Source organism: Pinus tabuliformis, chromosome 4_2 (assembly GCF_031772625.1).
Source record: "Pinus tabuliformis cultivar Carrire ecotype Pingquan chromosome 4_2, CPIR1, whole genome shotgun sequence".
NCBI lineage: Eukaryota > Viridiplantae > Streptophyta > Pinopsida > Pinales > Pinaceae > Pinus > Pinus tabuliformis.
The window spans coordinates 1,181,451,973-1,181,466,991 of NC_142304.1; the positions used below are offsets into that span (position 1 = coordinate 1,181,451,973).

Sequence of the window (15,019 nt, forward strand, 5' to 3'; positions counted from 1 at the left end):
AGACAACAACAACATATAAACACATCACAAAAGACACAAAGGTTTAACTTCACCCAACCAATCTCGGCTACGTCCACCAAACATAGGCATTGGCAATCTTTATTATCAAAACAGGAGATTACAAGAGAATCAGTTTCCTCTCAAACTCTCACACACATCCCAATCCGTATGGACACCTGTTTTATAGCTAAGAGAATCTAACTGCCTCATAAATCCTCTTACAACAAATATAGGATGCATTAACTCTCTCCCAACAAAATAGAGCTAATACAGCAACACAATCTTATTGTTGTCACCTACTGAGATTTTTGCCTAATTTATTAAAACCGAAAATCTCAACAATCTCCACCTTGACAACAATTAGCTCGATACCCTGTTTTTTTATTATTTATTTTTTCTGCAAGCCAAGAGAAGCCAAACACCAACGCAACTTCTCTAACAAAACTGGTTTCGTGAACATGTCTGCACAATTTTTCTTTGTATGCACCTTTTCAAGAGAGACTCCCCTTTCAGTGATAACCTGTCTTACAAAATGGTACTTTATTGGAATATGCTTTGATTTACTATGATAGGCCGGATTCTTAGCCAAATGTATTGCACTTTGACTATCACAAAATAACTTGATGTTGTCCTATAACCTACCAAACTCACCAAGCAAACCTTTCAGCCAAACCGCTTCTTTGCAAGCATGCGAAGCAGCAATGTATTATGCTTCAGTAGTGGATAAAGCAACAATGTTTTATAGCTTTGACATCCAGCTAATAGCTCCACCTGCAAGTGTAAAGACATACCCTGAAGTTGACCTTCTCTTATCCAAATCACCTGCAAAATCAGAATCAACATACCCACAAACAAATTCACTTCTCTTATTGTAAGTAATACAATAACTACTTGTGCCTCTCAAATCCCGAAGCACCCATTTCATTGATTACCAGTGTTCTTTACCCGGATTTTCCATATACCTGCTGACAACCCCAACTGCATGTGAAATATTTGGTCGAATACACACCATCGCATACATTAAACATCCTACTACATTGGCATATGGAATTCGAGACATATATTCCTTTTCTTCATCTGTATTAGGACATAAACTGGAAGAAAGCTTAAAATGGGAAGCTAAAGGGACTGACACAAGCTTCACATTGTTCATACCAAACCTCAAAAGTATTTTCTTATACTTCTGTTGTGATAGCCACAACTTACCATTGTTCCTGTCTCTGAAAATCTCCATGCCCAAAATCTGTCTTGCTGCTCATAGATCTTTCATATTAAATGTCCTTGCCATATGAGTCTTTAACCTGTTGATTTCTTCTATGCTTTTGCTTGCTAAAAGCATATCGTCAACATACAACACTAAGATAATGAACATGCCATTACTTAATTGCTTAAAGTAAACACAATGATCATATTCACTTCTTATATATTTTTGACTCAACATGAAAGAATCAAACTTCTTGTACCATTGTCGAGGCGACTGCTTCAGACCATAGAATGATTTCTTGAGCCTACAGACAAATTTCTTATTGTGATGCTGAACAAACCCTTCCAGTTGTTCCATATAAATTTCCTCATCTAAATCTCCATGTAAAAATATAGTCTTAACATCTAGTTTCTGTAATTCTAAATCAAGCAAAGCGACTAATGCTAACACAATGCGAATTGAAACTATTTTAACAACTGGTGAAAATATCTCATGAAAGTCAATACCTGCTTTCTGAGAAAACCCTTTTGCAACCAGCCTTGCTTTGTTTCTGTCCTCCGTATCATTCACACCCTGTTTCACCTTGAAAACCCATTTACATCCCACTGTTTTCCTGCCTTTGGGAAGTTCAACCAGATCCCATGTGCCATTCTTACCTAAGGCCATCATTTCGTCCTTCATAGCTTCTTTCCATTTGTCACTTTTTGAACCTTTTATAGCTTCCTGATAGCACAGAGGTTCATCGTCATTAGCGGTAAATGCAACTGAAGTAACATAATCATCATACCTTTTCGGAGGGCGTTTGATTCTTGTAGACCTCCTTAAGGATGTTTCTGGTGCTTCCACAATTGGCTGACTACCATCTGTAGGAACTTCTTCATGATCACCATCTGAGACCTGTTCATGACCTACATCTGAACCCTGTTCATAATCTGATTCTGAAACCTGTTCATGACTAGAATCTGAACTATGGTCATCATGACTATCATTAGAAGTGTTGTCAAACTGAATGTGCTGAAAATCAGATACATCATCCTGTTTCAATTTATTATCTACATCTAACTGTACAAGAGAGGATTCATCAAACTTTACATCTCTGTTGATGATGATTTTGCGGGTAGTAGGATCCCACAATCTAAATCCCTTTGTTCCATCACCATACCCAACAAAGATAAGCCTTTTTGATTTTGGATCTAATTTAGTTCGCTGATGTTTAGGCACTAAAGCATATGCATCACAACCAAACACTCTGAGTTTAGAATAATCACAAGGGTGACCTTTCCATACCTCTTGAGGAATCTTGCAACCTATCACTGTCAATGGTGACCGATTTATCACATAACAAGTTGTAGCCACCGCTTCTGTCCACAACTCCTTCTGCAAACCAGCGTTACTCAGCATACTCCTTGCTCTCTCCAAAAGAGTCCTATTCATGCGTTCAGCAACTCCATTTTGCTGAGGAGTATAAACAGTAGTCTTATGTCTCTCGATCCCTGCATCCTTGCAATAGTTGTCAAACTCCTTGGAAGTAAACTCACCACCATTGTCAGTTCTTAAACATTTTATAGTTCTACCAGTGATGTTTTCTACCAATGCTCTAAACTGCTTGAAAACTGTAAAAACATCAGACTTCCTTTTCAACATGTAGACCCACACTTTCCTAGAAAAGTCATCAATAAACGATACAAAATATGATGAGCCACCATACGAGGTTGTAGGTGCTAGACCCCAAACATCTGAATGGATATAATCAAGTATTCCTTTACTAGTATGTTTGCCTGTTTTAAACTTTTGTTTACTTTGTTTTCCAAACAGACAATGTTTACAAAAATCTAACTTTCTAGACCTTAGATTAGGAAGTAACTTGCGATCAGCCAAAATCTTTAACCTTCTTTCGCTCATATGGCCCAACCTTTGATGCCATAGGCGAATGTAACTACTGTCATGTTCAGACACCATAGATACATGAACTGACCCTGTTCTTCTTTCTAACTGAAATAGATTTCCTACCTTCTTAGCTTTCATTACTAGTAAAATACCTTTGTAAATTTTCATTACTCCACCTTGAATTACAGTTTTATATCCATTTGTGTCAAGTGCTCCCAGTGAAATGAGATTTTTCCTTAAATATGGTACATGTCTTACATCAGTTAACATTTTAGTTGTCCCATCAAACATTTGCAGTTATATACTCCCAGTTCCCACAATATTAGATGTGACATCATTACCCATGCACACGACTCCATAATTAACTGATCTATACGTCTTAAACCATTCTCTATGAATAAACATGTGGTTTGATGCACCGGAATCTAACAACCAATGTTGATCATGATTTGAAAAATTAACCGATAAGACTTCGTCGCTCATACCTGAACCAGATGCCGAACCTCTATCGGTCGTGTTTGCTTCCTTCTTCTTTGTCGATGAAGCTTCTTTAGAAGTTTGTTATCGCTTCCAGCAATCCTTCTTCAAGTGCCCTGATTTGCCACAAAACCAGCACTTTACTTCACTCTTCTTCCCTTTTGATTTTGAACACGAGTCGCTGTGCTTACGAGAGCGTCTTTCTCTAGAACGATCTCTAGCCATCATTGCCTCTGATGTAGAGGTGTCAGCATTCGACCACTTCCTAGTCTCCTCAGATAACAAAGCTCTGACGACATCATCAAATTCAATGGTTTCTGATGGACTAAGACTTATAGAAGTAACAAAATGATCCCATGACTCAAGCAACGAGCACAATAAAGTTATGGCTTTATCCTCGGATTTAAATTTTACTTCTATGCTTTCTAATTGAACCAGTAGAGTATTAAAAACATTCAAATGATCAGTAATCGATGTATCTTCCTTCATTCACAAACTGTATAGCTGTTGCTTCAAGAGAATCCGATTTGTCAAGGATTTCGTCATGTAGAGCTTCTCAAGCTTTGACCACAGGCCTACAGCCACGATGTTAAACAGCACATCATCCGACAAACACAGCCGAATAGCACTCACAGCTCTTTCATTCATCTCGGCCCATTCATTATCTGTGATATTGTATGGCTGTTTGGATTTGCCCAACAATGCCTTCGCCACGCCTTATTGTACCAGCAAATCATGCATCTTTACCTTCTAGATCTCGAAGTTATTTTTGCCATTAAACTTCTCGATTTCAAATCGGGCACTCTGAGTTTTCGCCATCTCGTTTAAAACAAAGAATCTCCAATTCCAACTTTTAAATAAAAGAAGTTAATATATAAAAAAACGCCTATGCCTTATTTTACATTTCCTTTATTAAAAAATCCCTTTGTTGTTTGAATTGAAAATTACAATTTAAAAACATTGTAAACGGATTGGTGCACAGAAAATCAGAAAATGGGCTTGGTGCTTGCTGAACTACACAAGATCCGCGCCAACTGAAAATCGGTAAGTGTGGAAAATTGGCGCGAGTATACCTCTAAATTCCGTGCCCATTCTTCTCTTAGCGCACTGGTGCGATTATTACCTTCGAAACTGTGCCAATTGGTTCTTTGGAGCGACTGTTCCATAAGAGAACGTGCCAACAGCCAATTTTTTTGTTTTTGTAGCAAATTCATTTATAACGCACCTTCCGCAGCAATCGTTCAGTCACGTGTTGTTTCACATGTTGATTCAACGGTTTTGTGAACTTGATGGCGTGCGCACAATGATGCGTTCCGGTGCTCTTTGAGAACTGATGGCGTGCGCAAATTCTTTATTACGCACTTTTCGCAACAGTCATTCAGTCAGCCACACAAACGCACGATTGAGCACAGTTTTATTATGTGTTTGTTTGGTTGGGAGCGTCGTTCAGCCAGCCACACAAACGCATAGAGACAGCCATGTTACACGCTGTTAAGAGCCAATGAATCGCACGGCACCTCCGAACATCCAGCACCACCATTGCCTGATCCAACGCACCAGGCACCACCGAACAACACGCAGGACGTTCAATCCACAGTACCTCAGTACCGCTGCGCGCTCCTCCAACTTGCTCTGATACCACTTGTTAGAGCCAACGGTGCGCAGTTTAAAACAAGATACAACAACAGCATATAAACACATCACAAAAGACACAGAGGTTTAACGTGGTTCACCCAACCAATCTGGGCTACGTCCACCAAACATAGGCATCGGCAATCTTTATTATCAAAACAGGAGATTACAAGAGAATCCGTTTCCTCTCAAACTCTCACACACATCCCAATCTATATGGACACCTGTTTTATAGCTAAGAGAATCTAACTGCCTCATAAATCCTCTTACAACAAATATAGGATGCATTAACTCTCTCCCAACAAAATAGAGCTAATATAGCAACACAATGTTATTGTTGTCACCTACTGAGATTTTTGCCTAATTTATTAAAACCGAAAATCTCAACAAGCACTGCTCCACGCATTTGTTTCATGCCTAACACGGGTTTCTCATACATATTCTCTCCATACAGCGTTATTTTCCGAACGATGGTGTCTTTCTGCGCATTGCAATAGATAGTTAACATAGGCAAACTGCATAAAAAATACCACAAGTAAACTGCAAGCAACCCTTTATTCTGAATAGAGTGATGGATTCCAATAAAATTGGTGCAGAATTATTTGTAACTAAATTATGGCGGTGACGAGTGCAGTAGTAGGTATGCTCCCATTCCAAAACAATGCAGTCCACGTTACCTTACGTCCAACGTTAAATCAACTTGCAGATTAAAGAGAGCACACAAGTTTATTCTTCCATTCCGTCGCCTACGCACATGATCCTCCTCCTTAACTGCCTTACTCGCCTTCTCGACCTGCTCTCACATGCAGGCTCTCACTCGATTTCTCAAACTAGTTGCAAATAATTTCACGCAACCCTCAACTTGCTCTAATACCACTTTGATGCAGCACTGCTGCAACTTTTCACAGTAACAGCTCTAACCATGGGTCACACGAAAAGAATAAGACTCAACATAAGATAATACCAAATCATGTGCATATAAAGTTCAGAAAATGATTCATTAATAAAATATTTATATAAGAATGATTCCTATTCCTCACTTTCACTCACACATTTCACCCCCTTCATGTCTTATGGGCTCCTCTTAATTTATACAAATGAATTAGAACCCAACTAGGTTCTAGGTCTCTTAACAAACTCCAACAATATCTCTCTTGATCCATAAAATCTCTCATCCAAATCTTAAAAATCCTCTAATTCCACTTTTAACTCAACTAATCCTCTATTTTAGGATCCCTAATCTCTAAGATCTCTATGAGATTTTTACAAGTCTATCATCACTCATATTCTCTCATAATTGAAGATATTTACAATTAAAACCTTACACACATATTTTCCACTCAATTTATTAAAAATATACAAATAAATTAAAAAATCACACCCCCTAGTCAACCAAATATACAATGATTTTCTGAAGCAGGATGCTCCTGCATCAAAATTTAACATCACAACCAAGCCAAATGCCAAATTGGTGTATGAAAACCTTTGTTTGCGGGATAAGGGATTCCCTCTAGGTAATGATTTGACTGCTAAAATCTAAGGTGTAAATACTCTACCCCACTTTGGATTCACACCTATGACCTTATAGGAGGAAACACATGTTTAAACTTTAGGTACACTCAATTTGTACATAAAATATACACTAACACACATATTGGTATTAAGTACACACACTAATTTTTATACTAGTATATGTACATATATGTATGCTACACATATTTCTAACATACATACATGTGTTTTTTTCTATACTAGTATGTATAGTATTATACAATACAATTTATTTTATACTAATTTATATAATACTAGAATACACAAGCTTGTATATATCGTTATGTATACTAATATATATAACCCATGTTAATGTTACAAATATTACTAGTATGCACATTACTAGTATACCAATATATATATTGGTATATACAGATATACGTAATGATTTAATGTATATATAAGTGTATGTACATTAGTATATTTTTTTTTTTCCACTGGAAAAATCCGTAATATTTCATTATAAATATGAAAGATTACATATGTAGATGCTTTGTAGCATATGCCACCTGTTCTGTACATTTTCACAAATATTTGCAAGTCAGCGCTGTATATCTGTCTGTTACATTTACAAAAATTTGTACAAAATTGGTGCCATTTTTGGCAATCCGCAATCTTTTTCAAAGTATATCATGATGGGCAGTCAAAAAACATCAAAATACTGTTTTGTTATGTCGCCTGTTGACCCGCAGTAGGATATGTCGGGTCTATATATGGCCGGTGGTAGTATTTCTGCTCCTGCTGATCCAAAAATTCAGTGATTTCCCATAATCCATTCTCCATCACCGCGGCCTCCTTGGAAAGCTTGTCAGCATTCTGGTTATGTTCTCTGTATATATGAGAGATATGAAAAAAGTTAAAAGCATCCTTTAGTATAAAAACTTCATCAAGCAGTACATTTAGAGTGTGTGAGTGACATGTGGTAACTCTATTGACCCAGTTAACGACAATCTGAGAATCGCCAAATATGTTGATGCTGGTGCATTGGTGACTGAGTGCAAAATGTAGCAAATGACGGAGAGAAATGAGCTCAGAATGATTGTTTGTGCCAGCCCCCAATCCTACTTTGATGTGATAGAAGTGCCTCGGGGATTTGTGGAAAATGATGCCCCCTCCGCAACCATGTTCGTTTGCAGCCCCATCGAAGAATGCCCATGGCGAGCTCATGTCGATATTGGGGGGAGGGGTCGACCGTCGCTGTTTTGAGGGAGGAGGATTTGGTAATTCGTTATATGCTGTGATGATACCAGCTTCAACGAGTGGCCACCTAGCCTCCCATCCATCAAATATCATTCTATTTCTAGCCTTCCAAATAGACCAATTAACAATGATAGGGAGGTTTACTATTTTCGATCCACTGTGTTTGTTCCCCCAATCTATCCAAGCGCTGATAAGGTCTATACCAGACCAATCTCCCGTATACTGTATGTGGAATTTGATATTATGCCATAATTGTTGAACAATGGGGCATCTTAAAAATAAATGTTCAGTGGTTTCTGTGTCTGCTTTGCACAGCACACATCGCGAGGGTCCCGATACTGCCCTACGCTTGAGGAGGTCATCAGTGGGAATGCGATTGCGGAGGACACACCAGGAAAATAATTTCGACCTGGGTGATGCAGTTAACTTCCAAATCTGGTGCCACCATCTGTCTAGCACTTCCGGCTTCCTGTGGGTGATGATGACCTTATATCCTTCACGAGGAGAGTAAATCCCACTATCAGCAATCTGCCAGATGAGTTCATCCGGTCCTTCCACAATTCTGATATGGGATTCTGTGAGGGCATCGCAATATTCTTTCCATGGTTCGTGCCATCTGATCGGTATGTCTAGTTGAGTGCCAGATTTCCAAGCCTGATGCAATATGTCTGAGCCCTCAGTATCCGCAATCTGAGCAAGCACTTTGATGCCACGAGAGTTTAAGAGGGCAATCAGATCTGGAGGAAGCCTGTGTCTACCACCGCATCCGCTCCATGGGTCCAAACCTATGCGTGCTCTGTTTCCACTTTTGATGCGCCACACGATATTGCTTCTGAGGAGGGGGAGGGAGTGAAGGAGAGCTTTCCATATGGAAGAGATGCCCGTTCTGTTCCAGCTTGGGAGTCTAGCCCAGTCGATGATGTCGAGAGGCCAGATGTACTTATGGTATGCAATGTCAGTCCATAGACTGTGGGAAGTCAGCAGCGCCCAACCCATCTTTGCAGCAAGGGCTTTTGCAAAGGATGCCAGGTCCTTTAATCCCCATCCCCCCCATTTCTTGGGTAGGGCAATCTTGCTCCAAGAGATCCAAGCAAAGGTGCGCTTCTCTTCCTTTCCAGCCCACAAATATCTGTTGCATAGTCTCTGAATCTTGGTGAGGATGTTCCGGGGTATCCATGCTAATGCCATCCAAAATACAGGGGTCGCTTCCAGCACTGATTTGATCAGAGTTAATCTTCCCGCTCTGGAGAGGTATCTGAAGTACCAACATGATATTTTCTTTTCGATCTTGGTGACAAGCCACACCCAGTCAGCTATTTTTTGATTTGTAGGCTTTAGCCAATATCCAAGGTATTTAAGACCTCGATCCAGAGGCTGAGTGATAAAAGGAAAAGCCCGCATAGCCGATTGTGTTTCAGCTACAGAAGTACCAACCAAAGTGATGGAAGACTTCTCATGGTTTACCACCATTCCCGTGGCATGAGAAAAAAGATTAAGGATTCTGTTGAAGGATGAGGTATCCCGGATACTTCCATCAAGGAGAATAAGGACATCGTCCACGAACAGAAGGTGAGTTAGGAAACATGCTTCTGAGATCTTTAATCCTCGGATAGTTCCTTCCCTCTTTGCAGAAATGATGAGTCGACTGAGCGCTTCTGTAACCAATAGGAACAAGAGGGGGGAAAGGGGGCATCCCTGACGAAGTCCCCTTTCTGAGTGGAAGAAATGGGATGCAGCGCCGTTAATCAGAATACTATAAGTTGGAGTAGTAATGCATGCCATAATCCAAGTGATAAGCTGATGAGGAAAGCCCAGATGGATGAGAATCATCTTGATGTATAGCCAGCTGACTCTATCAAAGGCCTTTGAGAGATCAATTTTGAGGAGGATGCTCTTGAGGTGCTTGGTCCAAATAGAGTGAATGGCTTCCTGTGCGGATCCAATGGCTTCATGAATCTGTCTATTTTCCAAGAATGCGAATTGCTGAGGAGCTATGTGTTTGGATAGGATGGGTCTGATCCTATTGGCAATGATCTTGGATATGATCTTATAGAGAACATTGCATAGCGAAATGGGACGAAAATCAGCAAAGGATGATGGAGAGTCTGACTTAGGAATGAGAGCAATGAAGGTGGTATTTATGGCATGATAGATCTGACCAGAGGTTCTGCTCTCCTCCACCACCTTTAAGATGTCTTCTCCAATGATGTCATAAAAGGCCAGATAAAATTCAATGGTCCATCCATCGGGACCAGGGCTCTTTTCCTTCTGAAACCATTTGATGGTGTTCTCCAATTCATTCATGGTGACCGGTGCATTAAGATCCTCCAAGTCTTCATTGTTAACAAACCTCGGGAAATGGGAAGCTACGCGAATGATCTCAGCAAGGTTGGTTCCTTCAGGGCATTTGAAGATACCTTTGAAATAGGAGGTGCCTAGTCTGGAGAGCTTGTTGAAGGAGTCTGCCAGACCCCCATCAGGATAGGGTAGGTTCCAGATGGTATTTGCCACTCTCCTCCCATTTGCAAAATTATGGAAGAATCTGGAGTTTTCATCCCCTGCCTTGAGCCAAGTAGCTCTACTCCTCAGCCTGATCGATTCCTCCCTGAGCTTGAGTATACTGTGCTTCTGCTTTTCTAGATCGACCAGCCTATGTTTGCTTTCCTCAGAGATAAAGCCCAGGTTTTGTTCATCCAACAGAGCGTGAATGTCTGCTTCTATCGAGATGAGCAGTTCATCTTCCTTGGCCTTTTTCATCTTTGCCCATTCAATCACAATATGTTTAAGTTCCGTCAAATTTTTGACAAAACCCCTAGCCAAAGAGGATTCTCTGTCAATAGGGTGAGCAGCCCAAAAGTCCGTGACAAGTTTAGAGAAACCAGGGTCCTGCAACCAATGATGGTTGAATTTGAAAGGAGCTTTTGGTTTTGGGTGAGGGCCCAAAATTTCCATCAGGATGGGAGAGTGATCCGAGATTCCCCCAGAACTCACCCACTGCTTATAGTGATGGAGATGGCGAAGCAGCGGTCCCTTGATCAAAAAACGATCAAGTCTGCGAGCCAAAGCTGCTGGCCCGATCCTACGGTTCCTCCATGTGGGAAGAGGGTGATTCATGGGGATGTCGATGAGATCATGCTGTTCGAGCAGGTTCCTCATGAAGTCTGTAATGGGATCTGCTTGTGCAGATGAGCCCCATGATTCACCATATCCCAAGGAGAAATTTAGATCGCCTCCAATGATCAGGTTTTCCTCTTGCAGCAAAGATCGATCAAGGAGGGTGCGCCAGAATCCTTCTCTCTGCTGACAGGGTCCATAGATATTGATGATGCGCAGTGGCAGCCCTAGGTCTTTTGAAAAAATGTCAGCTCCCAAATATCCAGGCCCTCCCCATGAAGAGTCCAGTCTGATGGAGTAAGGATTTAGTCCAATGGCCATTCCACCCGAACGGCCCATAGCATCCATCCCTATGTACTGCCATTTTGGCCCAATCGATTTTAAGGCAAGAGATATGGATTCTGCAGAACCCAGAGTCTCTTGAAGGAAGATGATGTCAGGAGATTCGACCTGAAAAAGTCGTTTTAGGGCTAGTTTTTTGGGGGAGCTAGCTAAACCCCTGCAGTTGAAGGATAGGCACTTCATGGGGGACCCCGCTGTGGGGGGTTTGTAGCTCTAAGGGCCCCGACAATGGTGGATTGACGTCCCGAAGCAACTTCAGCCCCAGCACGCCTAATGGCTTTGTTCAGATTTGATTTTCGACCCCTGGATGAGGTGTGACCAGGTTCAGGGGGAATAATGCATAGCCCCGAGGTACCATCAGATACAGATTGTGAGGTTCGGGGCCGGAGAGAATAATGGTGAGGCGGTTTTGTCTCAGGGTGAGGCACATTAGGGCGAGATGGGGATGGGGAATGATCAAGGGTAAGGGAAGGAGGGATAGTAGCAGTAGAAGGAGGGGGTGGCGGAATTGAGCATTGTGCCTTTGATACAGAGATAGAGTTAATGCAATCAGATGAAAGGGAAAGAGTATGAGATGACAGAGATAGATCAGTACCCGATTTCTGAATTGCTGCAGCTGCTGCCCTTGTCCTTGTCATGGGAGGAGTGGATGTGCCCACAGCAGAAGACGGAGGATGATGAAGCACTCCATGAGGAGTCGATGAAACCATCTGAGGCGGGGAGATCTGAGGTGCAGTTCTTCGAGGAACAATAGGAGTATATTTTGGAGGGCTGTTCCCGCGATTATTGAGAGGGCAATCCTTATAGAGATGCCCTACCTGGTGACACCGGTTGCACCGAAATGGAACACCCTCATAATCCAGTATCTGGATGCGCTTGTGCCTTCCCCATTGCAGAGTGATGTCCTCCTCTAATCCTTCCCTGGTATCAAGATGTACCAGGATGCGCGCCATGGTTCTTCTCCGAGTATCTACATAAGAGCGGTCATGATCCAAGTATGTCCCCAGAGCGTTTCCAATTTTGATGAAGGCCTCCTCATTCCAATATTGCCGAGGGAGTCCAGGTAACCTTACCCACAGAGGTCCAGCAGCGATCTGCTCCCTTTCAGGATCGAATAACGGGGTCCATCGCTTCAAGAGTACGGGAGCTGTCTCTATGTGCCAATAGTGCTCAAGTACAATGTTCGTGTGATCTTCGTTCGCGAATTGGAGGGTGAACCATCCCCGGGGGAGTACCTCAACCTCAGGGAGCTTAGGGAGCAGGGAGCCCCAGATTTCCTTAACCCATCGAAGCAGGCGATCTGCCGTGAATGTGCGTCCCCGCACGTGACCAACCAAGACGGTGCATGCGAGCGCCATAGTTTCCTCGAAACTTGTCGAATTCCCGAAAGTGACGGTGGTGTCCTTCCTGATAGCCCTAACGCATCTTGCCTTCTGCTTCTTTGTTCTCGGGGCGGATGGATGATCTGAAAGAGGGTTTGAGGTGCCCGCCGAGGAAGGCCCTGGAGCACTTGAATTTACCACGGGAGTACCGAAACAACCAGAGGGCTTAGGCCCATTTGACGCGGAGGGGGTAGCCGGGTTCGACTGCGGGGGCACATAAACCCTAGGTTCCGAGAGCGAGGAAGGTAAAACAATCGGTGTGGGAGGGATATCTTCAAGAGTCAGAGCCTCTGGGTATGAAGACGCGAGCAAGAAGGCGGTCCCAGGAGATAAAGGCGGAGCCTCGAGACCCTGTTCCGTTGAGGCAATAGATGTCAAGTTTACCCTAGACAGAAGGTCATTATCAGGATCAGATGCGAAACCCGAAGATGTGAAAATGGGGTCGGTGAACACCGTCTGTCCAGATAGCGGATCCTCGGAATAATCCACGAGGTCCGTTACCGGAAAGTCCTCCATGCCGTCCGAGTTTAAACTGCTCCCGTCGCCGTCGCGCTGTCACCTGTTCCAAAAAACCCTAACGCCCGACAGAATCTCTGTTAAGTTTGGAAACTCATATTGTAATACTTCCATATGTACATTAGTATATACTGTGTATACTATTACATATATCGATATATACACTAGTATATATATTAATATATACCAATAAATATATACTAATAATACTAGTTACACCCAAAGGCACATTCTACATCCCAATATGAGGGAGTTGTATAATCAAGTTGATACATGTCCCTTTTAGAAATAAAAATATCTATATTCTCTAAATAAAGAAAGAATATTAGCTATAATAAAAAAATAAAAATGGACAAAAAAATAATAATATATAAAAATTGTAAAATAAAATAAAATATATAACAAAGTTGAGCAAAACTTTTGGGTGTACTCTGCAAATACAATGGTTTCTTTTGCATATCCATTTATGCTTGGCTCTGTGAGAGGAGGCTCCACCCCTTTAGTTATATTTATTTACTAATTGATAATGAGTTTGGATCTACTAGTATTCCTCGTCAATATCCTCATCTTTGACATCCTTTTCATAGACCAACTACACAGCTTGGGGTTTCTAGTTTTGTACCAAACCTTTTGTTAGCTGCATCATGGAAAGCTAAAAATATAGGGTGTTTCCTGCCAAAAACAATGCAATATTAAAATATGAAGTTAAATCTAGTACGATCAGAGAATATATCCAATATATGTAGGATCATGCTTTGATTTGCAAATTTATTGGATTATGGCCTTCTAAAAATGCTTTGATTGGGTGGATTTGAAATAAATGGACCCCTAGGATCAAATAGAAATGGAATTAGGGGCTAAGGGATTTTTTATAATTATTGTCCCTATCTTGGAGGACAAATCAAGGGTTTTTGAAGAAGGGTTGTATTTTTTTAACAATGTAGGGCTCTTCATGCGATTCAAGGAGTAATATAATATGAACAAGGAGGGTTTCTTTGTATCCCTAGTGTGGGTTTGTCTCTTTTCTCTTCCCAAGGAATATGGAGAGTAGGAAACCCTTAAAGGAATAAAAAATTCCATCAACAAATTTTTCAAAATACTAGAGGATACCAAGAGAGGGAGGTACACTTCATATGCACAAATCTATGTCTACATGAATATCTCCAAGCCTCTTCTAGCCCCCATTTATACTTATTATCAAGATAGAGTTTGGAAGCAACCTCTAGCTTAAGAATAGGATCCCTTTAGATGCATACATTCTCATGAATACAAGAATATTTTTAGGGACTATTCGATGAGTACCAAGGAATTTTTGGAATAAGTCCCTTCTTATAAAGAGCTAACTGATTTAGGAAACTTCCAAAAAAGAAGAAGAAATTTGAATTCCCAAGGCACCACAAATGCTGTCCAGATCCCTAGATTTGAAAACAGGTCAGAGTCTCTATCCTCTCTGAAGGAGTCTCTAAAAAAATTCAACTTTCAATCAAACATGAAATCAGTAGAACATAACCCTACATACGTTATGCAAAAGTATTTTGAAGAGCACCAACAAAATCCATTATGACAGGAAATGAATAGCTCCCCTTCAGAAGAAGTTGAAGAATAAGTCGAAGAAAAATCCCTACCAGAGGATATGGATTTGGATGACCCGTGACTAATTTCCCCTACGAAATAATGGTATGGAAAATATGTGAAGGAAATGCCAACTCATGAA

At 41.2% G+C, this 15,019-nt stretch overlaps 1 protein-coding gene across 1 annotated transcript; it reads right to left on the reverse strand.

Annotated features, from left to right (window-relative positions):
* Positions 1-7,420: 7,420 nt before the first annotated feature.
* Positions 7,421-11,413, reverse strand: LOC149173894 (uncharacterized). Its single transcript, XM_089426864.1, has 2 exons — positions 10,111-11,413; positions 7,421-9,606 (listed from the first exon to the last, which is right to left on the reverse strand). Exons 1-2 carry the CDS (start codon positions 11,411-11,413, stop codon positions 7,421-7,423), a joined length of 3,489 nt encoding a protein of 1,162 aa, XP_089282990.1.
* Positions 11,414-15,019: the final 3,606 nt, after the last annotated feature.

What these genes read in the sequence shown, in the direction of transcription:
- LOC149173894 (XM_089426864.1), bottom strand. Translation starts at nt 11,413, where the DNA reads ATGGATGCTATGGGCCGTTCGGGTGGAATGGCCATTGGACTAAATCCT. An exon ending in GGAGGAGAGCAGAACCTCTG is followed by an intron (nt 9,607 to 10,110) that starts GTCAGATCTATC and finishes TATTGGTTACAG; the next exon opens with AAGCGCTCAGTCGACTCATC.